This window comes from Ailuropoda melanoleuca, chromosome 5, assembly GCF_002007445.2.
Source record: "Ailuropoda melanoleuca isolate Jingjing chromosome 5, ASM200744v2, whole genome shotgun sequence".
Classification (NCBI taxonomy): domain Eukaryota; kingdom Metazoa; phylum Chordata; class Mammalia; order Carnivora; family Ursidae; genus Ailuropoda; species Ailuropoda melanoleuca.
Window position 1 is genome coordinate 41998687 of NC_048222.1, and position 26892 is coordinate 42025578.

The 26892-nt window shown below is 49.0% G+C and overlaps 1 protein-coding gene across 1 annotated transcript; it reads right to left on the reverse strand.

The window, feature by feature from the left end:
* Nucleotides 1-437: 437 nt before the first annotated feature.
* On the reverse strand, nucleotides 438-26125 carry SLC24A1 (solute carrier family 24 member 1). The gene is made up of 8 exons (XM_034660804.1): nucleotides 24046-26125; nucleotides 12129-12249; nucleotides 8633-8722; nucleotides 7430-7521; nucleotides 3499-4275; nucleotides 2682-2771; nucleotides 1692-1858; nucleotides 438-687 (listed from the first exon to the last, which is right to left on the reverse strand). The coding sequence occupies exons 1-8, from the start codon at nucleotides 25942-25944 to the stop codon at nucleotides 438-440; spliced, it is 3486 nt and encodes a 1161-aa protein (XP_034516695.1). The 5' UTR covers nucleotides 25945-26125.
* Nucleotides 26126-26892: the final 767 nt, after the last annotated feature.

Genomic DNA, 26892 nt, shown 5'->3' on the forward strand with positions numbered 1-26892 from the left:
CCAGGGGCCAGGGGCGCGGCACAGACCACATCTGCATCTTTGGATCAGCAGCCCTTCAGGAGTGATCAGGGACTGTGAGCATGGGAGCTTGCCTAACTGCTGATGTGACTGTCCCAGCCCTCACCCCCAAGTTCTCTCTCATTCAGAAAACCCTCTGGCTTCCAGAGGTCCTTCTCCTGGCCTCCTCAGGATGGCTGCCGACATCGGTCAGGGGTAGGAACCCCATCGCTCCAGAGGCGAGAGTCTTAATCCACAACGAGCTGCAGGTGTTTCCAAGGATAAAGTTCAGTCCCAGATGACATTCCCATCGGAGGCTCTTGGCCACTCCGGTCACTCTCCTGGGCCATGTTCGTTCTGTCGTTAATGTAACAAGAAGTACGGTAGCTTCCGGCATGGTTTTCTGATCCATGTCCATTGTGAGCAACAGTGACTCTGACTCAGACAGATACAGGACAGGAAATGATTCGATCTTCTAACATCACGCTGATTATCAGGAATACAAAGTAAAGGAGGAACATTGTGAAGCCCAGGATCTTGTTCATTCTCCATTTGCACGATGCGATTGAAGAGATCACAAACAAGAGCATGAGAAAAAGCAAAACGATTGCACAAAACAAGCCATTGCTGCTGACCGGCACCGGCTGTAATCCGTTGATGAGAGAGAAGAGCAGCCAAGGGACAGGCAGGCTGCAAGATGGAAGAAACACTATGAGTATTCTTGATTTGTAATACAGTAGTCCTCCTTACATACAATAATCCCACGTGCGCAAACAGTATTTTACAATTTACAAAGCACTTATTTTTCCACACATGCACACACACACAAAGCCTATGAAATAGAACAGAAAATATGAGCACCATTTCACAGATGAGGAAACTTAAATTCAGGGAAATGGAAATTACAAGCCCAAGGACTCACAGCTAATGAAGACCCTAGATTAAAACGGAAATTTTCTGAGTCCAAGTGGGGTTTTTTTTCCTCTGTAATTCATGAAGTACGTATGAGGAACCCAAATGGGTTGATGTTTGACTCTTTAATATCACAATTTTTATGATAAGTCCTATCTCAAGCTAACACGTCATTAAATCCTTTAACGCTCAGGGCTCTCCATGCTTCACCCCCCGCCCCATACACAGAGACACAAATTCAAATTAAAGAAACCAAAGCCACCACCCAAATCTAGGCTATGCCTGCGGAAATGAAAATTGCCCAGAGGTTCTGCTCTGACAAGTTGGAAGGAGGGGGTAAGAGAATGGGTACAGGAGGAGGCTGCATTTGCTTGTTCAGATGAAATGCTTTTAGAGCCTCTGAGCTGGCAGGAGCCCAAATGCAAAGGAGCAGAAATATCAGGAAATGAGACTGAGTCGCTGCTCCCTCCAACCCCACTCCCACCACCTTGGAGGTCAGTGAGCAGAGCATTTGACTGTATTTGGTAATGAAGTTGATGGACTTTGTTTTTCAACTCATCTATAAATTCTACTCCGTTACATTTCAGGCAGCATTTTTGTCCTATTATCCCATCTGGCTGTGATGAATGAAGGGAGGGCACTTTGCTGCCTTGTAGCCACTAGTAATATAAATGCCCTTTTATTCCATGAATACATAATACAGCAGAAAACCAGGGAACCAAGCCAACACAGCGTTTTCCAGTCATACTTGATATGCCTTGGAAAGCAACTTTGCCACTCACCCCACGGTGATATCAAATATGTTACTGCCCACAGAACTTGACACAGCCATGTCTCCCAGGCCTTTCCGAGCGACAATCACACTGGTGATGAGGTCAGGAATGGATGTGCCTGCTGCTAGGATCGTCAAACCCATTATCTCTTCAGAAATCCCTACTGTTTCACCAACCTGGTAAAAAGTTATAGTGATAAGAAGCCATGGCAACAGCACCAACCACGTGCTATTTTGTGCCCTCCCAGCCCCTTTCCACAGAGCTCAGCACAATCCTTTAGTCTGGGAGAGATGGGCCACACAGAGAAAGAGCAGGGCCCCTGCTCCAGGCTTCAGGGAATGACGCAGCTCTTGTCTAAACTGGACTACAAGTCTATCTTGTAGGTGGTAACCTCTCACTGTCATTCCAACTACAACACCTCCACCTTCCCAAAAGAACTGCCCCTCCAAAGATTTGTTCATGTCATGTTTCCATTTCCAGAACCATGGACTCCTGCTATGTGCCAGGAACTAAGAGGCCAGAGATAGAAGTATGAGCACCACAACACTGACCCTACTCCCAGCCTAGCGAAAGAGAAGAGCTTGTAACCAGCAATCCCAGGTAGAACAGAAAAGCCATGCGCGCTCAGGGAGGAATACTGACTAGATGCCCAGGAGAAGGCAAAACTGAGCTTGCTCTCATGAGTGTGCACAGCGTCACCAGGTAGAAGGGAGCGGGGCATGCATGACAGAGAAAGCTCAGAATAAGGCTAATAAGCAATGGTCAGCTGGGTCAGACAGTGAAGGGCCTTCTATGTCAGACTGCAGCGTGACTGTAAGACAAGACCCACACTTGAAAATACTACACTCACTGGAATGAAAAGTCAACTTTTGAGCCTTTACAAACAATGTAGAAACTACAAAGTCACTTGGGCCTCACCACTGCCTGGGTACTGGACTTATATCCTGAAGGGGAAAAAAGTGTCCTTGGACCCACTAATGCAGGATTTAGTTCACTCACCTGGTGAGCCCACCATACCATGAGGTATGAGAACATGGCTATCCACACGATGGATCCCAGAAAGGTGAAAACAAAAAACTTCTTAGACTCCTGTTTGCAAGTTTGAAAAGGAAGAGAAATAAGTTGCAGAGACTAAAGGTCTTTGACCCTTCCGAGGGAGCCCCAGAATCAGTGACAGGATCTGCTGAGGGAATGATGGAGAGGGTCTGGAGATGGGTCAGCTGAGATCTGGATCTCCAGTGAGGACCCTGAGATGGCTGGGGAAGGAAGGAGTTGGCGGCCCACAGGGAGTCCAGCTAGCAGGGCATTCAGCAGTCACCAAACTGAAGAAAACTGCTTGCTTGTGGTCTGGGTGTTTGGTGTGGTATCTACAAGCTCCTGCTGCCCTACCCACCTCCCGACCTCGAGGGAGAGTATGGGTAGCTTTGGTAGAGCATGTTAGTCAGAGCTTCCCCTATAAATGAGAATGCTGGGTAGAAATAATACTGTCCCCCTAAGTTTTCAGCCTATCTCTATGACATATGGCGGGGAGGAGGGGAGCTTGGCGTTATTCCCATATTAAAATCAAGAAGCTGACAATAGGAGTTGAGGTACTAGTTCACACACTTACAGTGATGGAAATAAGCACATTTTAGGACCTCCCAAGCCTACCAGTATGTTCCCCTAGGCACATGGTCCCATCTGGAGCTGCAAGGTACGTCCCGGATCCTCTCTGTGGTTGAGCCCTGCCAAGCCAGTTTGCCCCATCCTCTCACCTCCTGTGCAAGAGTGCCTAGAGACTCCACAGACTCCCTGGGGTGCAGCTGGGCAAACTCACCAGCCTCCGGACGTCGGGCACTGTGAGCCACAGCGGGAACACAATGGGCAGGAGGAACAGGTAAATGGCCTGCTTCTGCCTGCTCTCGGGCCACTCCAGGGACAAAGGCTCCTCATTTGCCTCCTCTTCTTCCTCCTCCTCGTCCTCCTCTTCTTCCTCCTCTTCATCTTCTTCCTCCTCTTCATCTTCACTTCCACCTCCTTCGCCTCCCCCGTCACCATCTCTACCTTTCTCATCACTTTTGGCTTCACCTTGACTTTCAGCATTGAGTTCCTGCTCTTCATTTTCACCCTCATCAGCTTTCGTTTCACCATCTTCTGCTTGGAGTTCACCTCCACCTTCATCAGTTACTTTTCTTTCTGCCTGGAGTTCACCTTCACCGTCACATTCATTGGTGCCTTTTCCTTCTTCAATTTCACCTTCAGGTTCACCTTCACCTTCTTCCACTTTGATTTCACCTTCAGGTTCACCTGCTCCTTCCCCTTCCGCTTTCATGTCACCTTCATGTTCACCTTCACCTTCTTCCACTTTCATGTCACCTTCAGGTTCACCTGCTCCTTCCCCTTCCACTTTCATGTCACCTTCATGTTCACCTTCTCCTTCCCCTTCCGCTTTCATGTCACCTTCAGGTTCACCTGCTCCTTCTGCTTCAATTTCACCTTCCCCTTCCAGTTGAGTTTCACCTCCACCTTGTGGTCCATTTTCACCTCTACCAGGAGCTTCAGCCTCTTCACCTATCACTTCACCTGTGCTCTCAGCTCCAGCCACGTCTCCTTCCTGCCATCCAAAGCCAACAGATTAGTGTGTAATAACTGCCCTGCTTGTTTTCCTTCCCAGTTTTTCCCCACTTGTGTTGTTGTTCGCAGAAGGGATCTAAAACCTTGAGTATGGTGAGAAAACTAGTGCAGTCATTCAGCAAAATTCCCTTCCCAACATTCCCACCTGGTGGTGGCTCTGTCTTTACTCGGTCATTTTCAGGGATGGAAAACTCACCACCTCCGGTGGCTTCTACATCTTGACCACTCTGATTAAAGTCCATATTTATAACAAGGTTCTATCCTCTGTGTATGGGTTGACTCTTTGGAGCCACACAGAACAACGCTAATCACTCTTCCACAACACAGCTTTTTCCCCTGAGTTAGAGATTCCCAGATCCTTTCATCTTTCCATGCTGTGGCCTTGAGCCTCCTCCCCATTTTGGTGAACTTACTCTAAGTTTACACCCCCTGAGGGAGCTTTGAAAACTGAACACAGAACACCACAGAGAATGGAATAGGACTATCACCTCCCTTTCTCAGATGCCTGCTTCCATTAATGTTGCCTAATATGGTGTATCTTTCAGTGGTTACGTTGCTGAGGCTACTAAAACTCCTAAATTGTCATATTGCCTTATATATATAAAATGATAATGATAATACCTACTTTCTGGGGGTTTTATGTTCCAGGCACTATGGTAAGTGGCTTAAATAATAATAGCACTTAGTGTTTTTCATGAGTCAATTAATTTTTGATATAGACAGAATTAAACCGATCTAACAGATGGAGAAACTAGGGAACAGAGTGGTTAAATAACTTGCCGTGGTCTACACAGTTAGTAAGCGATAAAGTTGGGCTTTGTAATATGGATAGTCCAACTCTCAGCCTCTTAACCACCAAGCTACCCTGCTTTGCAATTGCCAAGGCTGAATGAGATCTTTGGTTCTCAAAGCTGGGTGGCTTGGGGAGCTTAGTAGAAATACAGATTTGCAGAATAAATTAATAAAATCAAAGAAATTCAGATGTCCGAGCCCCACCTGGACCAACTGAATTAGAATCTCTGTGATGAGAAGCCAGGAATCTATTCTAACGTGCTCACAAGTCCTCCTAATACATTTGCTTGCAGATCAGCGTTTGGGCACCAGGGACTGACTCCATAGGTAATCTAAAAGCCACTCATTCTGAGTGTCCACAGATTAGGTACCCAACTACCCTATAACAACATGCCTGGCCAATCCCCTGAGCAAATGACCTGGGCTGTGTGCCCATGGAGTATGTCATCTATAACAAATTTCATGACGTAGACAGCCTCCAAGGAATGCTCAGTGAGTCTCAACTCCACTGCATGCTAAAATCACCCAGAGGCTTTAACAACATTCATGCCCAAGGACCCACCCCAGATACTCTAACTTAATTGGTGGAGGGTGAGGTCTGGGCATTTTTATAAAGTTCCTCAAATTATTCTAACATGCAACCCGAGTTGTAAAACCCCTGATGAAGCAGTCAAATATTAATATTCATGAGGCCTGTGCTTTGAATTGGAAATGAACAATGAGAAGATTTTAATCTGAAATAATTCCTGCCCTCCCTCCCCCACCCCTATCAGGAGAGAAGTTTCCTGGAGGAGATGACAAGTCATTTAAATCCATAGGTATGGGAGTGTCTGCCCAGCCTGCACCCTTGTCTCTGAGAACTGTCACCCCTAACACCCTCTGAACGGGTGGCGCTTTTTTTTTCCACGTTGGAGTCAAAGCACCCCCCCACTCCCTGCCCCAGCGGATTGAACACAGGCTGGATCCCTGACCTGGGACCTGGTCTGAAGAGATCCTCTCTCTTCTGAGATGGGGAGCCAGTCCTTGGTTGATCCCCCTGTGGACTGGAGGTGCCGGGTGGGGGTTTAGGGCTGTGTGTGCCAGTAAGAAAGCAAATGAAGCCAGGCCGCCAGGGAAGCTGAGCGATAAAGCATGCACGCAGAGAAGGGGACCTGAGGGAGAGCACGATGGAGAGTGAGAAGCCACGAGAGTCACAGATGTCTGCTCGGGCCTAGGTGCAGTTCTTTGTGAGACTGATTTTGCCCTGGGGTTCCAGGAGATGCGTCCTTTTAGTCCCTTCCACCTGAGCTGACTGTAATGGGTCTACTCGGGACACTCAGTACCATCGGGATGTCTTAGACACTAAACCCGAACTTGCGGGTTTAAGGATGTGATATAACTGTTTCCGGGTGTCAAACAGAAAAAAGCAGGGATGGAACTTGTAAACTAAATGCTTATTTACTGTCCTTCTCAGCCCTTACTGAGCACAGCTGGTTGCGCCAGGCAGTGCGTCTCTCTCTGTGGGAGAGACAGACAGCTCAGACGTGCATCCTGCCCTCGGGAACTTTACCACCTAGTAGGAGAACTAAGAGAGACCCTGGGGGCGCCTGGGTATTGCAGTCGTTAAGCGTCTGCCTTCGGCTCAGGGCGTGATCCCGGCGTTGTGGGATCGAACCCCACATCAGGCTCCTCCACTGGGAGCCTGCTTCTTCCTCTCCCACTCCCCCTACTTGTGTTCCCTCTCTCGCTGGCTGTCTCTCTCTGTCAAATATAGGAGCCCTGAGACAGGGGCCAACTACAATGGGCCTTCATTCATCAGATGGGGGGGGGCGGTCAGGGAAGCTTGATGGCCATGGAGACATGCACAGGACATGAAGGTGGAAAGGAAAAGGTATCCTGAGTGGGGAGGAAACCAAGGCCTAGAGGTAGAAAAGCATGGAGATGAGTCCAAAGAGCGTGGTGGAACAAGAGGCTGTGTGGCCTTAAAGACAGTGGCGGCAGGACTCTGGAAGCCCTGTAGGCAAACCTCAGAGAGTTCCAAAGGCGTGTATCCAGCGACCCTCCCCGCTGCATGTCTTACTGCCCCCTAGCTTCTGGCAGACCCCCTGACAATTACCCTAGGCTCTTACAGCCTGTGACAGTTGGCAACACATTCTTACATACAGTATCTCCCTCATCCTGAGGTGTTAATGTGAATTAACTGCCCCCATGAGGTACGTGATCTTCACAGAAAGGGCCGTGCTTACCTCAGAGGAATGAACCTCAAATAGCACTTCAGACCTTCAAGAAGGAAGGATGTGGGGCCAGCAAGTCCTTCCCTGGGCCTCTTGAATTCCCCCACCTGGGAAGAGGCTTGTGCCTACCTGACTGCTGGGATCCTTCTCCCGATCTCCCTTGACATCCGGAGCGGGGGCTGGCGAGGCTGTGACCGCAGGAAGCTCGGCTGGCTCCTCCTCTTTGAAGGATAAACATGGAATAGGTCAGAAACGTGTGCCAGGTTCTGAGGGTGGCTGCCAGAGGCTCGTGTGAGGGGCTCTGGGGCTATTGCACCTGTCCACCTTGGCATCTCAGAAAGTTTGGGGAATTTTTTGTCGATAGGAAAAGCAACGTGATGTGATATGAACTGTTATTGCCCCACCCACAGAGACAGCTGCGGGTAAGAGGACAGCTAGAAGATGGCCATCCTTTCTCGCCCTGTATTCACAAGCATTTCATCCTGACCAGTGTGGCCAAGGATCCTGTGAACAGCTTGGGCAACAGAGACTAGAGAGACAGCAAAGCCCCAGCTCCCAGCCCTCAAGGTCTGACCCTTCCCCTTTCCCCCTACATGGAAAGGATCCTGGTGACTTCAAAGGCAGCAACTTGGAAGCCTTGGAATAGTATTGCAGGGAAGGGAGACTCAGAAATTCTGGAGAGCTGGGTTTAGGAAGAGGCCCTCTCCTCGGCTCTGCAGCTTTAGGTAAGTCACTCGACCTCTCAGCTGGGGTTTCCTTGTCTGTAGAAAGGGGAAAATGGCTGCTGCTCTCCTCCCTCCTAGGATTGTTGAGTGCATTAGGTAGGCCTGGTGTGCTGTGCAGCACCCACAGGCCAGAAGCTCTCTCACTGCCTCCATCCCGGCTGCCACAGGGATGCTGCACTTCTGTGTCACCGGACCCCTGGTGTCCTTCCCTTCTGGGGTTGCTGGTCTCAGACCAATCCCTGTCAGCACTGTCCTTGCGTAGAAGTGACAGGAAGAAGAAATAGAGGCCAATAGAGTCTCCTCTGGGACGAGATTTAGTGAAAAAGCAGGACTTCAATCACACACACACACACACACACACACACACACACACACACACACCCAGCCTGGCCCCGCCTGGCCCATCAGAGGAAAGTGTGCAGGGTCTCCCTCGGGCCAGCAGCCCCATCAGAAAGGGAGGACACTGGAAGCAGGAGGCCGGCGTGCGGCACCAGATCATTGCTCCAGCTGGCTGGCTCCGAGAGGCCAAGAAGCATGCCTCAGCCCCTGGCCCACAGGAGGGAGAAAGGTGGCAGGAGGAAACCCAGTGGTCTCCCTATCCTCTCACCTTCTGGTTCGTTCTCTGCATTAGCGTGAGGCTTGGCTTTGGCCTCCTGACTCAAGCTCTCCTCCTCCTCCTTGTCTTTGGAGGGGCGGGCTGCAAATGAGAAAGGGAACACATCTTATCTGGGACCCTTTAGTCAGGCTGGTCAGCGGGGCAGCCCGAGCAGCTGGAGTGGGTGGGACGAGGCCGGCCAGAGTTGTGGTCTGGATGCTGGTCCTACTAGGCTGTTCGTGCTGCCCAGTTCCCAAACTTTCACCCTAAATGCCCTGCATCATTACTAACTGGCTGTGACCTTAGGCAAATCACTTCCTCTCTCTAATCCTATTTCCTTTCTGGTAAAATGACATGGTTGGACTCGGAGGCAACAAATAGGATTTATTTCCTTTATGAGTTCAAGTGATGGCTGTTGGAGCGCTAAATTGAGGAGGATTCTGATCCAAGGTTGGTAGGAGGGGACCAGGCCTGATCAGTGATGTCTGCGATTCCACATCCCTGTGTGTGCACTTTGCCAGAAGCTTGCAGAGCACGGTGTGCAGAATAGTGCTGCTCTGATTTCCAAGCAAGAGAAACAAGGGGGGAAATCTCTTTCAATGCGACGATGTTGCGGGCAACATGCCAAGTGCTTGACATGTGGAATTCAAGGTGAGAGGCACAGAGGCTGAGGACAATGGCACAAGAGATAAAACAGCACGGTGCCGTGGAATCTCTTCTGGAGTCCAGCCTGGCTCTCCCCTGTGAGCCCTGGCTGACGTGGGAAGCCTGGGTACCCTCTCTAAGCTTCTGTGTCCCCCTCTACAAAGGCAACCTCGTGATACACACAGAGTGCTGCTGTGGGGGTCCATGAGACAAAATAAATAAAAATGTTTTAACTGGAACCATTAAATCTTGTGCTGCTAGCTGGGGTTCTGGACCCAGAGAGCCTGGGTTTGAATCCTAGTGCCACCACTTGCTAGCCAAGGACCTGGCCCACGGATTCCTTAACCTCTCTGTACCTCAGATTCCTCATCTGTAAAATCTTACTGGGTTGTTAAAGGAATAAATACATTTATGGAGGAATGTGCTTTAAACAGTGCCTGGCACCTAGAAAGCACTATACAAGCACTAGCTACCACAAGGATGAAGAGAGTGGTTGAGAGCAGCTGTCCCACCCATAGGCAGCTGTGCAGGGGCCCAGCTTTCCAGAGGGTTTGAGTTAGAAGAGACCCTGGAGATCCTCTGGTTCATGACACAGACAGGCTGAGAAGGTGCGACACAGGAAGCTGCAAGGACCAAATGCTGCCTGGGTCCAGGATGGGCAAGAGATAGAAACAGGTCTGGAATTTCCTCCTAAACCGTCAGCGTTGGTTCTGTGGCAGCCACTCCTGGCAAGAAGCTCCATCCTGCAGAGCACCCCCCGGGCCCATGAGGCCCTTCGAGGTGTCCCAGTGGGCCAGCCCCGCAGGTCCGTGTCATAGCTGAGATGTCAGGAAGCCGGCCCACCACTGCCTCCTTCACCCACACAACTTTGGTGCCCCCTTGGCACGGATGGAGCACCGCAGTCTTCTGTGGAGCAATGCAGAGTTGCTGTTATCCAAGGAGAGTTCCCCGGGTTCCAGTGCCTGCACAGAGAACATCTGCTGACTGTGGCCTGGAGGGGCTGGTGGGGCTGGCAAGGAAAACCAAGTGCCCCCCGCTTCCTTCTGACCCCGCCTCTTGCACCCTAACCTCTCATCTCCCAGGCCACTGCGGAAAGCAGGTGAGCTTCGGGGCCCCCTGCTGTTCCCCTCTCCCTCTCTCTCGTGCATACACACACATCCAAGTGAAATCACTGTAAAAGGCAGAGGATCCTGGAGAAGAGAAGCCCTCTCACAGGGTAGGGAAGCATTCAGACCGCACACATCAGCTCTGTGGAAAGAGCTGGAACATCTGGAAAGGGTGGAAACATCTGGACAGCCATTTGGAACCAGCAGATGGAAACATGTATCTGGAAGATCTTGGGAACAAAGGCCTTCATCACTGCTCTGCAAGGTCCCAGAGACTCCTGGATAAGGTCTCGGGGTATAGAATCAGAGTCGGCCTCTCTGAGCAGGACTTCATCCCACAGTGTATCAGCGGTCACCTGCCGCGAGGCCCTCTCCGTGGCTGCCACATGTGCCCACCATGTACCAAGCTGACTTGTCTTCCTGGGGCGGACTGTCGCTGGCTCCCCAGTGCTCGTTTCCTCACATGGCCTCTGTGCTCTCAGCGCAGTGGATCATCTCCTACTTAGTATCAATCTCCTCTGACCTCGGCCTGGCCCGGCCATCACATAATCCTGTTAGGACAAGTAGGTCAGCTGCTGGTCATGGAAGTGGCCCGGGGAAGGGGGGCCTGCGGTCGCATTCAGGAGAAGATCTTTATCTTCAGGACTTTGCTAAAGTTGGTGATTCCACAAGGAGTGGCCAAGCATAACCCAGAGACAGAGCTTCCTTCAGTGCCCCAGGCCAGGTATGCCCCCAGCACCGATCACCCACAGGCTGCTGGGTAGCTGCAAACTCCACTCTCCAAACTTCAGGGGCATCGATACTTGGGGGTGGCCTGTCTGCCGAGGCTCACCCTGAGGATTTTCAAAAGAAGGTTTGATCATCTTGTTTTTGTCTCTGCTTTTCCCAGTCCAATACCCTTTTAAATACCCAACAACCCAATACTGTATCTGCAGGGAATACTTCAGGGCCTGAGGAAATTCTGAGCAACCCCCCCCCCCAGATTTGTCCCTGAACCGGAAGGGTAAGTCAGGATGCTTCCTGATGCCCACGAGTCAGTTTCCAGCCCACGAATCAGTTTCCAGAAAAGGGGCCAGAAGGCAGGACTTGGTAAGACGGATGGTGAGAGTCCCATCACTTGTCAAGTTGGACACCAGGCCCCACTTTACTTTGGACCCCTACCATCCCCAGAAGGGGTTTTGGCAGCTCCTTTGGGGTTCCTGGCTGGAGAGGGGGTTAGCAGTTTTCATAGGACTCCAGCACTCAACATAGAGCACAGGCAGGTACCACTCAGAGCTTCTGGGCTGTGGGGCCCTACAAGAGGTACCCCCAGAAGTGGCCCTGGCTAGTCAGCCTGGGCCAAGCTGCCTGGCTAGAGATTCTGTGCAATACTGTAGCTGACTTGTGGGTGGTGGGCTTTGTAGGAAGTCACTGAGGGCAACGCCAACATAGACCAGGGCAGGGTACACGGCCCTCATGGCCTCGCTAACTACAGGCGAACTCTTTTACAGGAGGGGACGTGGAGACAGGGAAGTTGTGGGATGTGGATACCTAAGGACCTTAGCTCCTTGGGGCCCTCTCCTGTTGAGTCGTGTGCCTTCTCTCTGCCCTGTCTCCCAGACTGTTGACTTCACCCCCCAACTCTCCTCTGCTCTCTAGTCCCCGCCCCACCCTTATCCTACCCACTGCCTCCTAGCTTTCAGGTCCCAGTTCTCGTCCGGCTGCAGGAGGGAAGGAGTGGACAGGAGACCATGCAGGTGTGGGGAGGCCTTGCTTACCTTCTCCCAGGGGGTCCAGGCTGTGGAGCATGAGCTGGTAGATGGTGCTGCGGATGGTGCTGTTGTGCAGAGAGGCCGAGCTGCTCCCTCGGGTCAGCACCGCTGGGAGTACTGCCGGGAGCTGAGCAGGGGAGAGCCGCACAGGCCTCAGTGGGCCCCTGCCCAAGCCAGGGGAGGGGCCGAATGAGGGCCTCACTAACCCTGCCCCCCTCCCTTGGAGGTCAGAACAAAGCACAGCAGCCTTATCCTGGCCTCCGCTCTCCCTTCACCTCCGTCAGGAGTGTTCCACAGCTTTCCTTCACAGCCTCCCCTCACTCTTCCATGACTGGCTAATTCTACATACTGAGTAATTCCCCAAGGTCTCAACAGGGAGCAGACAATGTGTACGAAGCATAACACATTACCTAGGGTTTGTCCTTCCCTGAAAACACACTCTCCTAGAAACACACACTCAGCCACACACCACACACACAGACCCACTTTGTGTGGGTACACTCCATGGTCCACAGAAGCATCATCATGCTTTATCATTGCCCCAGGCCCAGATAAGCAAGGCTGTGATCCCCTTCTACAGAAAAGGAAATCAAAACTGAATGAGGCTAGGTGACTTATCCACAGTCACGTGGGGAGTAAATGAGACTCAAAACCAGTGCTCTGGACTGCTGATTCCCAGTTCCGTTCTTTTTTTTTCTACCCACAGATGCTCAAGAGACCTTCATAGGCACACACATACTCACACCTATATGCTCAGATACCCAGGTGTGACACACACAGAAATATCACCTGATTTACAAAGGAACAGGACAGACCAACACTTGCTCAGTTCCCACCCTTCCCCCCCAACAACCCAACCCTCTGGAGCTGAACTCTTCTGCCATCTAGTGGCTGTGGTAACACAGTACTTCACAACAGGCCTAGGGATTTTCTTTGGATGAGGAAGATTTCATTCAGGCCCCAGCCTCTCCTCTCTAAGGTTCGCATAATTCTTCCCAAATATCCCACTGGCCAAAGGCAGCTAAGATACAGTTTTTCAGAAATCTCAGACTTCCCTGCTCCCAGTGCGCCTCCTATGTTTCTCTTATTTCTGGAGCATTCCGAAGCCACAGGTAATTAGGCTTTTAGATCAATTCTAAAAGTTGGGGCTTCAGTTCGTCTAGTCCACAGTCATTGTACAGATGCAAAAGCTCGTACAGCAAGCTATTGGCAGAGCAAGCAGTGACATTCTGGATTTAGGTCCCAAACAAGCACCTCCTCCAAGGCCACCTTGGAGGGGACAGTCCCTCTGGCAAAGGAGCTGGTTCCTTCACTGGCTCATCCTGGGAGCACTCCCAGGAGCTTCCCAAGCCTGAACCCAGCCCAGGATGCCCAGCATCAGGGCCACAGTGCCTCAGGCCTATGGCTGTCCTCCAGACCCTGCAGTGTCCCTACTGGGCAGACTCCTCCTACAGCTTCTTGCTTTCCTGTGGCTCATCCACCATCCACCACGACTAACCCGTTGCCTGGCTGCAAACAGGGACAGGAGTCACGAGATGTTTGGAGAGGCCCTTGCTCTCCTTCCCTACTTCCCTCTCTCCAGGGAACTCTCAGATGGGAACACAGAAACACACCCAAAGATAACCTGCTCTCAGAAGATGTTTTAGCATGTCCAAACCCCAGCCTGGCCTTTCACGGTCTGGCCTCCGTCTGCACGCAGTAGGCCCAGTCAAATGTGTCCATTGTCTACAGTCCAGTAACTATCTTTCAGTCCCTCAAATGCACCATCCTCTTTACCCACTTTGAAACCCTCATCACGGGGCCCCCCCTCCCATGCTTGGCACCATCCTTCCCTCGCTCCCCATATTTCAGGTCTCCATTTACACATCGCCTTCCTATGGGAAGCTAAGGTGTTGTCCCATTCTCTTTTATAGATTCCTGTTCTTTTCCTCCATAGCACTTTCCTCAATTTACTCGTGTGTTAACAAACATTGCCAACATTGTTAACAAACATACAAATAAATTAACTGCCCCCCCCCAGCATCTTGAAGGCAGATTGCCTATTTCATTCGCCACTGTGTGTCCAGCACAAAAACACTCTCGGGCACTTCACAAAGGTTCGATAAATATTTGTTGAGTGATGCATGAATGAACCGTCCTCTAACAGTCCCCAACCCATTCCAATCCCTGGGCCCTTGTTCATGACTCTTCCCTCTGCTTAAAATGTCTTCTCCTTTCCTCCATGTCTACCAGTTTTTCAGAAAATTCAAGGTGAATTCTTCTATAAAGCTTTCCTGAACGGTCCCTTCTATTCCCACCCTCACTCCAGCTCCCTACGATACCTCTCTCCTCAAAAACTCTATAACGACGGCGAGCACATGCTGTGTTACCAAAATCTGGCTCTGAGATCAAGTAAGCGCTCATGTCCTGGGGAAGCCTCCGGGCAGCCAGCTGGGAAATGAGACAGCCCTAGAAAAATCTAAGATGAAGGAACATTAAACCCACAGGACTTATTGTCCGGACCACTAGCCTTCCACCTGGTATTTGCAGCTTTATAATATCATTTGAACTTAAAAAATAATCATTTTTTAACTATTGACCTATGTGAGTTGCCTACCTAGCTAGACTCGATTTTTTTTTAACTTACGGCACAGTCATCTCTGTCCCCCTAACCTGCAGCATGGTGTCTTGTCCATAGCAGGTGCTCACTGAGGGTGAGCCGAATGAGTAGCTATCCCTAAGTAGCTTCTAGCGCTATCTTCAGGCAGCACTGTCACTAAGAGCTGCCTTCGGTAACTGTCTTCACCTCCCCACTGCTGGACTAGAACTAGACTTGCTATACTCCTGTCTCTGTTTCAACTCAGAAAAGAGAGAAAACAGTGCCTGAGCCCGGGCTCCTCACCCTCCCATCCACCCAATTTGCTCATTCATTCAGTTCTTACCTCCTGAGCACCTACTGTGTTTAGGTCAGTGTGCTTAGTGCTGTTGGGACGCAAAGATGTTGAGAACATGGGTTCTATGTCCAGAAAGAAATTGGAACCAATACTGACAAAGCAGAACAGGGTTCAAGACATGAGAAGCATCGATGAAAGTGCAAGGGGACAAGAAGGTAGGAGGGACGAGAAGCCTTCCTGAAGTAGGTAGAATCTGAGTAAGCTTTGAAGCATGGGGGAGGTTTGAATGCTGGACATAGATTGCTGAATGGATTGAATAAACGGATGGATGAAGCAATGAATATGCAAATGAATGAAATAGAGCAGGAACAGCCAATCTGCCTACGAAGGGAGCACTGCTGATTTTCTCAACAAATCCCCTGACTCTTTCACGACACACCGGTGAGTTCACTGGCATACTGGAGGCTGTGGCACCAACCCCTGCTGGCTCAGCCATCTCACCATTTGTCATGTCCCACCTTCACCCAGTGAGTTTCTGGAGGCAAAAACTGTGAGGAGCCAGGCTGCCCTTCGGGGTAACTAGTTGTGTCCACAGAGGGGCAGGAGAGATTGACTTTCACCCCATGTTGCACATGCCTAATGATTTTTCTGCCTTTCAGATTTACTCAAGCCAAAATATTTCTCTATGAGTTCATCACTCTGCACACATCAATATCTTCTGAGTTCAGCACGTACTTCTCATTTTCTGAAGCCCTTCATTTTCGCTTTCTCATCCAAGACTATGAATTCCACGAAGCAGGCAAGGTTAGTATTATTACTGCTTTTTGATAGACAAGAAAACGGAGGTGCAGAAAGAGTGTGTCACTTGCCCACACTCACAAAGACAGTGTCACAACTCTGATCTCCTGATCCCCATTAGAAGTCTGTTGTCGTCGTTGTTGTTGTTGTTATTATTGTTTACTAACTCACGTTTCTTTTCCCAAGCATAAATAAGGTAATGAGGCAAAATCTCTATTCCCTAGTGGCTCTGTTTCAAATTATTGACATTTTAGGTAAATAGACATGAATGTTTGTCTCCATTTAGATGTGGATGGTGAGTCTTTTGTGGGTAGCAGTCCCAGCAAGTAGGTGTTTTCAGAATATGCCCTTAGTACAAACACATTTCACATCCACCAATCCATTGCCCTCCTCTTTCTTCAGCTTCATCACCCCACCTTCTCCTTCTCCTCATGAAAATTAGCAAAGGGGCCGAGGAAACCGAGGAGGAGGTCTTCCTGCCAGCCAAAGCCCCCAGCACCTGTGATGCCTCTTGCTGAGGCTGAGCAGTGGGATCCCTTGCGGCCTTCATGGAAACCTGTGGTAGCAAATACGGCAGCCCCTTCAGGGGGTTGCCTCCTCCTGACTTCCAATTTCTATCTCCCATTGATGTAGCAGTTGGTCATTGACCTCTCCCCTTCTAGACCATCCATGACACATTTCCTGAACCACATATTTTAGTCTGTGATTTTTTTTTTAACATTCATTTAACAAATATTTACTGAATCCCTGATCTGAGTCCTGCCTTCACCCAGATTATACTCTACTGGGGGCCTCTTCACCCTAGCCCTTTCCTGAGTACAGTCTTGCACCCTGATCCACTCATTTGTCTAAGCCAGAAACCGAGAAGTCTACCAAAGTCCTCCCTCTCCTTCACAGCCCACGTCCAACTAGCTGCCAGACCTAGTTCCTTAAAGTCCTCAGATTTCGCCTCATCTCTCCACTCTCCTGCCTACAGTCCTGCAAAGCCCTCCTGACTCCTGATCTGTTCCTCTTCCAGATCATTCTCCATCCCTCAGCCAGAGTGATTTTCTAAACAAAGCACAAATCATGTCCCTCCCCTGCACCCTAGGGCCTTACTGTCCTCACGAGGGAGTCCAGACTCCTCAGCTGAGCCCCTATCAGCCTCTTCTTACCTCCAGCCCAGCACTGTCCAAGAGAAATAGAATCCAAGTCACATACGTAATTTTAATTATTTCTGTAACAACATTTTTTAATGTAAAAGGAACATGTGAAATTAATTTTAATAATATACTTTAACCCAATATACTAAAAATACTATAATTTAACATGCAATTAATATAAAAATATCAATGAGCTATTTTGCCCTTTTTTTTTTCATACTAAGCCTTTGAAACCCAGTGTACATTTTATACTTACAGCATATCTCAGTTCCGATTACTCCCATTTTAAGAGCCCAGTAGGTCCATGTAGCTAGTAGTCACCGTACTGGATAGTGCAGCTGTGGTCTCATGGTGTCTCATTCCCTTGGCCTCTCCACAAGCCCAGGAGAGTTCTTACCCCTTCTTCAGTCAGGAAACCCCCGGCTTGTCCTTCAAGATTCTGCTAAGCGTTACCTCCCAGAGGAAGCCTTCCCTAACTCGCTGGTCTGTGGAGATGTCCACTCTCTGCAGTACTAACTCCCACACGCTTCCCTATACAATTACACATCAATTCTATTTATCTGTCTTCCCCCACTGAGGAGGATTTACCATGGAGCTAGTGAAACTTAAGTTCCAGGGTCCATGTCTCCCCTACACAAACCCTTTCTAAGGCCTTGTATTTGATTTTGTACCAATAGTTTCATATTCTTTTTTTTTTTAAGATTTTATTTATTTATTTGACAGAGAGAGACAGTGAGAGGGAACACAGCAAGGGGAGTGTGAGAGGGAGAAGCAGGCTTCCCGCTGAGCAGGGAGCCCGACACGGGGCTCGATCCCAGGACCCTGGGATCATGACCTGAGCCGAAGGCAGATGCTTAACAGCTGAGCCCCCCAGGCACCCCTTGTATTCTTTTTCTTAGAGAGTATCAGGCACCACAAAATCTGGATCACCTCCCACTCTGCCAGGCTGAGCTCATCGAGGACTTGGGACAGGGCCTTTTTCTCACTGTAACCCCAGACCCTACACAGGCCTCATATAAAAGGGATTCAATAAATGTTTGCGGAATGAATGAACATTGGAGTTCTTTAGGACACAATCCTAGGGCCTCCCCCTCCCACCCCCACTCTCTCTCAGCCAGTCCTCGATTTAATTACCACACATTTGTTGATTCACAAATTCCTATTTCTAGCCCAGACCTTGATCCTGAGCTTCAGGCCCATTTGGGCAACTGCCCCCTAGACACACCCACCTGGAGGTGACATAGGCATCCACACTCATCATTCCTGAGTGGAAACTCTAGAGTCTTCCTAAACCTATTATTCCTCAAGTCTTCCCTTCTGCACTGGGTGAGACCACTATCTACCCTGCTGCTCGAGCCGAAAACCCAGCAGCATCCTCGACTTCTCCTGCTGTCTCTCCCTCACACCCACTTCATCACCAGTCCAGATGATTCTGCCTTCAAGACGTCTCTCAAAGACATAACGCTGGATGCCCACAATAGCCTCGTAAATGGACTCCCTGTTTTTACCCTTGCACACCTACAGTTCCTTACACAGCAGTTAGAAGCGCCCTTTTAAATATGGTTCATCACTTCCTGCCCTGCTGTGCTTCTGTTAAAATCCAAACTCCATATCTGACCCACAGGGCCCCGCAGGAAGCCACTCCCACCTCTCCAGCGTTATCTTGTTCCACTCTCCCCTCACTCACTGACCACACTGGCTTCCAATTCTTTATTCTAATGCACCTTGCTCCTTCCAGGCTCGGAGCCTTTGCAAATGCTGTCCTCTTCCAGAGTTCTTCCCCATGGAGCATGGGGTGGTTTTTCTTCTCATTCTGCAAATCTCTCTTTGGACCTTTCTCCCTCCAAGAAGCTTCTCCTGCTCTCCCTCACTAAAAGGGGCCCAGCACCTCCAGTCCCTCTCCACCACACGCATGCTTATTTCCTCCACGGCACTTGTCACTCTCTGAAATTATCTTGGTTTTTTTTTTTTTCACTTGTTTAGCATCTATATGCCCACTCCCCCACACTAAATAATGTTAGTTTTATATTTCCAATTTATTCAGGGGGCAGAATATCTAGAAATCATGCTGTTATTTGTAGAACACCATGAATATCTAATTTCATATTTAATCAAATCATACACATTATGAGAAAGTATTACTGTGTGGCATAAATGCATGTAAAATCTCAAATACAGGCACACATGCATCCATGGAAACAACAAGCTATTGGACCAGGCATGATCAGGTGTTGAGTTTTTCCATTCCTATTCATTTGTTTCTTATCCGTTCATTTTGTCATCTGCTAGCACTGACTAGTAGGTGAACACTAAAGAAATGTTATGAGAAAAAGAAGCCTGAAAATTGAGAATTCTACTCTTATCATCTTTTTCTGACAACCTGGAGGAAGCTAACTATTCAAGGGGTTAAAGGAGGGAACCCTGGGGCACCTGGCTGGCTCAGTCGCTAGAGCATGCAACTCTTGATCTCAGGCTTGTGAGTTCAAGGCCTACGATAGGTGTGGGGCCTACTTAAAAAATAAAAATAAAAATAAAATGTGTGAATATTATCTTGAAAGAAAGGAGAGAAAGGAAGGAAGGAAGGAAGGAAGGAAGGAAGGAAGGAAGGAAGGAAGATGGAAGGTAGGAAGGTGGGTGGGAACCCCTCAGCACAGGCTAGGAGGGGCCTTTTGGGAGCTTAGTGGATTCCCTGTGGCTTAGCATGAGTGGGGTCCACAGATGCTGGAGAGGACTTCCTGTTCACAGGGCTTCCTGTCCACAGTCCTGCTGTCTCCACAGCAGGCAGCTGGCTATACAGGCCACTGATAGAAGCCCTTGGGATAAATGTCAACCCTGACAAGAAAGGGGAGGACTGGCCCCCTTAGGAAGTACCTGGTTTGTCTGCTTAGAGGGTCATGTTGGTTGGTTTCATTAAAAAACCTTGCCAGGAAAAAACAAAACAAAAAACAAACAAACAGCCCCCAAGGCATTTAAGGAAAGAGTGGCTGACTTTTCTCCAGAGTTTCACATTCTGAAGCATTCTTGAGGGCATGATGTGGATAGGGACTCAAAGGGACCCAAAACAGGTTTGTTTCCCTCCCCGCCCAGATCCCTTTTTACCACTGGTGCCCCTCTGGCCATGTTGCCAATAAGCATCTCATGCAGATGGCTGGTCCTTTCTAGCTAAGCTGGGAGCTCTCTCTACAAAGAAAGGCCTGAGCTGCTTCAACCACAGAGAGATAAGGCTTTTTGAGCCAGGCCAGTGCATCAGGTCTGCTGTTTTTTGGCTTTCTGTGACTATGCATGGTCAAGGCAAGTCAGATATTTATCATGTCGGGCTAGAATAAACACATGAGAGGTATATAGTTTATATTCAGGTATACTTTATACACAGGTATAAAGTTTCAAAGCAAGCTAAGTTAGACTGTTAGACTGGGGTCATAAAAGGCATCCCAAACCAATACATGCCAATTTGACCAATGTTGTCTAAAATATCTTAGCTTTGATTTTTTTTTCAGCCAGTGTCAAAAGACAGACTCTAAAATTGTTACGATGTGTCTATGTCTGATGCTACACCATTTATTTTTTCTAGAAATGCTCTTAAGAGAATTCTGGTTAGAATACTTTCTGCCCCCCGCCCCCCAAAAAAACTTTATCCCAATTCTAGGTTGTCAGAGCAGAATAGAAAGTAAAGTGAAAGGCCCTCCAGCTCAGAAACTCTGCAGATATCAGTTGGGTAAATATTCAGGAAGAAAATGAATCATTCTGTGCTGATCTCATCTTCAAGTTGTTCAGATAGAACACCTGCAAAGATGTTGTACTTGGGAAAACAGCATGTGGGCTGCTCCCATTCGTTGATGTATTATCTGTGGCGGCTTTCCTGCTACAACCACAGAGCTGAGTAGTTGTGACAGAGACTGCATGGCCTACAAAGCCCCAACTATTAACTGTCTGGCCCTTTATGGTAGAAGTCTGCCAACACCGGCATGAGGTCATCACCCAGTCACTTTATAGGTAAGCAATCTAAGGCCTGGCTGGAAAGCAAAGTGACTTTGTAGCACTTTGTATACGGTTCGTTCTATTATAGTTACTCTTGTCTGTGCTCGTCCCTTCTACTGGAAGGGACACAATCTTTCCCCCACACTGCTTTTCATTTAAGCACTTACTGATAAAGGTTTGTTGAATCGCACTAACTTGCCCAGAGCAACAGGGGCAGTTTGCAGCGGAGCCTGGGTTAAAACCCAGAAATACAGTTTCAGGCGCCAGTGGTGAGAACCACCAACGAGCTACAGAGCTGGCTGAGCTAATGATCCTCTCTGAGCCTCAGTTTTCTCACCTGCAAGAGGGAGGTTATGATCTATCCTTGTAGGGCTGTTGTGAGAAATTGTTGAGATCGTGTATGTATGGAATAGGCCCTCCACAAGTAAGGATTCCCTCCCCACTCCTTTCTCTCTCTGCACTGGAGCGCCTGAACTGTTAGGGTTTCCTGAGGAAACTAAACCAATTGTTTATGCACCTCCTGCTAGAGCCGAGAGCCCGGGCTCTCCCCTTGGGAGATACGAAGATTGTTTCCCCATGCAGTGGCAATGATGAGCCTGACGCTGTAGCCTCCCCCTCCACACCTCACCCCTGGCTGGCAAGAGGCCCAGATGTCTTTCCTGTTCCGGTTTCTCTCCCAAGGGAGCTGGCCCACACTGCCCTCCATTTCTCTTCCTGCTGCTTGGACTTCTTGAGCACCTGTGGAACCATTTCAAAATAGCCATAGTTCTTGTTATTTGGACTAACTTTTAGTGAGGAGTTGTTAATGCTGAAAAGTACTAACTATACTTTTTTTTTATTTAATTCTATTTTTTTGAAGATTTTATTTATTTATTTGTCAGAGAGAGAGAGAGAGCGCGCGCACAAGCAGGGGGAGCAGCAGGCAGAGGGAGAAGCAGGCTCCCCACTGAGCGGAGAGCCCAATGCTGGACTCATCGAAGGACCCTGGGATCATGACCTGAGCTGAAGGCAGACATTTAACCAAGTGAGCCACCCAGGCATCCCTTAAAGATTTTATTTTTAAGTAATGTCTGCACCCAATGTGGGGCTCAAACTGACAAGAGTCTCGTGTTCCACTGACTGAGCCAGCCAGGCGCTACTTGATTTTTTATTTTAAATAAATACAGATTGACTTTCAAGTATAGCCAATAATTCAACCTGTTTGTTCTTTTTTTAATAATGCCGTTAGTTAAAATTCATGCTGGATTTGCTTCAACAAAAAAGAACAGAGCTGTGATCGGCACCACTCTCACTCGTTGGCAAAGAGCTGCTACGAACGCCCTAGAAGTCTCTTAAGTAGGTTGCAAATTCTCCTTTGAAATCATGATTATGCTTCACTTGCTTGACAAGCTTTACTTTGATGGTCTAGCCCTCACAAAATGGAAAATTCAGAATTCATAGAGTTTAAATAAAAACAGAATTACTGATAAGGACCGGGAGGCAAGTCCAAGGCACTTTGAAAACTGCTGGCCTGACATATACCAAGGCATTAGACGCTTTTCTCAGAGGACGGTACCAGGCTCCATGGCCGACCTCAGCAAGGCATGCCCTGAGGACTTCATTAGGAGGGAGGCCCCTATTTCTTCATATTAAATGATGTAATGCTCTGAGTCTCCCTTTCTCTTTGAAGCTTCTGGCTTCATGGAGCAGTAGGCTGACAGGAAATACTGAATGGGGAGTTAGGATACTGGGTTCCCATTCTGGTTCTGATACCTGCTGGCTGTCTAAGCTTGAGTAGGACATTACTTCTTTTGGGGTCATCTGCAAATACGGCAATTGGAGCTCAGTTGACCAAATAAGCACGGTGCAGGGCCAGCCAGAACTAAGCTCACTTGGACAATGATCGTTAGATGGGACCTTTTGGTGACTAGTTGGACTCTGTCGTTTCTGACAGAGAAAGGAAGGGAGGGACCCGTCCAAGGTCACATAGTTAGTTAGAGGCAGAATCAGATTAGAACCCAGATTTCCTGATTCCTTCTTCTGTGCTCTGGTCAGAGTACCACATCATCTCAGAAATCCTAAAGGAAGTACATTTCATCTCTCTTGCATTCTATATCTCCCAGACATGCTGCTGAATTTGGTCTCCATCCTGCCCACTCATCAAAACTGCTCTGGATTAAGTAGCTAAGTCCTTCCATTCTTTGCACACAAAATTCTGCTCACACCAGTGGCTTCTCTGAGACCTGAAAGAGGCAGGCTGAGAGCCAAACTTTGCTCAAACGCACCCTTTAGGATCAGGAAGGAAACAGAGTCTCTGTTCCCTAGGGTACCTCCTTTGGAGTCAAGGAACAAGAACTTTGAGATGAATTTTCAGAGATCACTTCCCCACTTTAATCTCATCTTCCAGGTTATTGAGCCATGCAATGAACTTAGAAGGAGGGTCCCTCATAGGGCAAAGATATTCTCACAAAAGAATTCTGGAGCCAAGAGAAGCCTAGGGGTTGGAGCTCTGGTATCTGGCCTCCACTCGACAACAGAGAGGGCCCTGCACCCAAGGCTAGTTTGTCAGTGGATGAGTGGAGCTCTCGTCTTCTCCAATTTATCAAAAACAAAACAAAAACAAAAACAAAAACCTCCCCCTTGTCAGACCCCATCCAAGCCACCAGCTCCAAATCTGGAATGTGAACAAACAGGATTAAATGAGAGCAAGGGTGCTAGACGAACCCTAAACACTGTGCACATGGAAGAGATTATCATTTTTCCTTGCCTGATATCTCCTTGGATAGTCTCCAAAGCCCAACTCAAATGTCATTTCCAAAGACCCAGTCAGATCAACCCAAGTTCAAATCTTGGCTCCACTGCCTATTTGCTGTGTGACCTTCAACAGTGCTTTAACTTCATTAGGCCTCAGTTTCGTCCCCTGCCAATGGTAGTTCATAGTAATAACCACTGGGTGATTGGGAGCTGAGCCAAGGTCACTCTTGCCAAGCACCTGGCAAAGAATAGGACTTTAAATGTTGAATAAATAACAAAGGGAACCAGAGCACCCATCTCTTGAGGTCTGACCCAGCAATTTCCACTCTTCAGTCACTGGTTTCTCCCCAACTTTTTGCCCCAAAGGGGCTACAGAAATGTAAGCCGGTCTGTCCTTACCTTGCTGAGGTCCCCTAGGGCCATGACCTTGGCCACTGGCCTCCTGCTGAGCTGCTCCTTCACCCAGACCTCGAGCCACTTATTCCACTTCATGGTGAACACATAGAAAGCATAGGCCAGCAGCAACAGCAGGCTCTCCCACCAGGCAATGAGGCTGTCCAGGAAGAAGAGAATGAGCATTATCAGGTCAAGGATGTAGAAAGAGACATCACGGAATAAGGGCCACCATGTGAGATTGAGGATCTCCCGGGAGAAGAGGGCACAGGTGCCGATGACAAAGAGGATGTTGAACACAGCAGAGCCCACGATGGTACCGATGCCCACGTTGCTGTGGGAGATGAAGACGCCAATGAGGGAGGTGAAGAGCTCGGGGGCAGAGCCTCCAGCAGCCATGAAGGTGGCACCTGCCACATCATCAGAGATCTGTAGTTTATCTGTGATGACACCCAGGGCTGGGACAAAGTACTCATCACACACGATGGCCAAGGCCACAAACACGTACATCATGCCAAAGATGTGCAGGACTACCCATCCCTGTCGCCGTTCCTCTATGCTGAACAAGTCCGGGGGGTACTCTGCCTTGGAGTGAAGGTCTGGCCAGCCAGGAGGCAATGCTGAGGGACTGGAACTGGATGCCTCCAGGATCGTAGCTCTTGTCAGGCTGGGGGAGGGAGCAGGGGGCACCGCTGGGGCTGGCTCCACAACCACACAGTGATGGACCTGGATGGTTGGATTTGCCCTGACCTCCGAGGTTGGTGAGGTACTGGGTGCTGTAGAAGGTTTCTTTGCCAACCCCCGGAAGGTGGTGGAAGATACTCCGAAGGTCAACGCACTGGTTCTAGACAAGGGATTCCTAATAGTCCAGGCCGTAGAGGCTTTGGTTTCTGTTGGGCCACTGCCTGTTGTGCTGTGTATTGTCACTTGCCCCTCAGAGATGGCTGTGGTGTGCTCCAGGACCGTTCCAAGGGGAGTTGTCAGCTCGTTCTTTCCCACTAACCCCCAGGGCTTGGTTGATCTGTTATTGTCCGCTCTTCTGGGAGTAGTCAGGGTGTTCTTTTCTGTCATACTCCTTGGAGAAGTCAAGATGTTTGTTTCTATGTCATGTATCAGGGAAGTTGGGGTTTTATGAATTATTCCCTTGACAGTAGTTGGGGGGGTTTCCTCTACTATTCTCTTGGAAGGGTTGGCCTCCAATATTTTGGTGGTTGTCATAGTTTCACTATCTTTCAGTGTTGTTCTGGGGGTGATCCCATGGCTCTTTGTCATTGTCGTAAGTGTGGATGGGGCATAATTGCCTACTAGTCTAACAAGTGGAGATGGGGTGTATTTCTTCACCTTTCCCCCGGCCTCAGTTGGGTGGTAGCTTTGCTTTTCTCTCCCGGGTGGTGTTGTTGGGGTATGATTCTTTACTGTTGGCCTGCTTGAAGTTGGGGTGTAGTGATTCAGTACTCTACTGGGTGTGGTTGTGGTGTCTTCCTTCATTCTTTCTGTGTCTGCTGCTGTTAGGCTGTAGTTATTCTTGGGTATTGTTGGAGTGGTGTTGGCTGTCCTTCTGGGTGGATTGGGGGTATTCTCCATTGCTATGCCAGGTGCTGCTTCATCCCTGCCCACTGTAGCTTGGGACACCAATGTGTCACCTGCCATTTCAGAGCTAGCTCTTGGAGGGTCACTCCTTACCATCATCATATCATCGTTGGGCAGGTCACGGCTGGCCAGTTTTACAGGGTGTTGGGAGGACACTGCTGCCCACAGTGAGGGAAGGCCCCGGGGGCTCCTCAGGTGCTGGTAGGTGGAACCGATGATCAACATTCCCAACAGGAAGAGGAGGCGACTCCAACGCAACCGCTTTGGCCGGAGTAACCGCCTCTCCCATGTTCCCATTCTGATCAATTTCCCCATGATGGCCAGTTATGCCTGGTTACAGAAGACCTCTCATTCTGTCCATGGAAAGACGGGGTCTGTTCTGGGATTCAGGTTGGTGATCAGTGAAGATTTCTCCATGAAGCCCAGCCAGGGGGGTATCCACAAACCTAGAGGGTAAAAAGAAAAAAGAAAAAGAAAAAAAAAGAGGTTATTTGCCCCTAAGAGGAGAGCTGAGATCCATTGAACCTTCACCTAGAAGAGTGATGACAATTCACGGAAGGGTCCTTGTGCTAGGAGGCAGTTGTTTCTGCTGGAACCAAACTACCCCTACTGCCTGTTCCAGAGAAAAATGCCTATCGTGGGAAAAAAGCATTAGAGGCCCTTTGTGCTGTGTAGGCATACCAACAGCCCAGGATCCCTGCAAGAGGTCTGCCAGCACCCTTCAGGTCCAAGCCTACGTTGTTGGGAGCTCAGACATCCATCGTTGGTGCCCCAGGCCACAGATCTCACCTTGTCAAAGGCAGGAGGAAGATAAGGAGACATGATTTTAAGCTTTAGACACAAACAGGAAGCAGTGGAAGGCAGACATCAAGGCTCCACATGGGTGTTTTTTGGTTTTTTAGTTTTGGACCCACTTAAAATAATTCCACAGGATCATCCAGAGAGGACAAAGCTAATGTCATGATGCTTCCCGGACAGAGTGATATGGTGGGAAGAACATGGAGAATGGAGTCAAAGGCCTGGATTTCCAGCCCTGCTGCTTTCCAGCTGTGCCTCTGGATAGGCAAACCTCACTGCCTCATCTGTGAAATCAGTGTGAGAGCAGATGGGTTGATTATGCAAAGATGATCCCTGGAAGGACATCTGGAGAAGGGAAACTGAGGTCAGGGTCCAAGGGAGACTTACTTTTCAGTATATCCTGATGTTCGGTTTAACCGTGTAACCTTTTTATCCCGTGCCATTTCATTATATTTTAAATTTAAG

Coding starts and splice junctions, on each gene's coding strand:
- SLC24A1 (XM_034660804.1), bottom strand. CDS start 25,944: ATGGGGAAATTGATCAGAATGGGAACATGGGAGAGGCGGTTACTCCGG. Junction 8,723..12,128: donor CCTGGACCCCCTGGGAGAAG/GTAAGCAAGGCC, acceptor TCTCATTTGCAG/CCCGCCCCTCCAAAGACAAG. Junction 1,859..2,681: donor TGGTATGGTGGGCTCACCAG/GTGAGTGAACTA, acceptor ACTTTTTACCAG/GTTGGTGAAACAGTAGGGAT.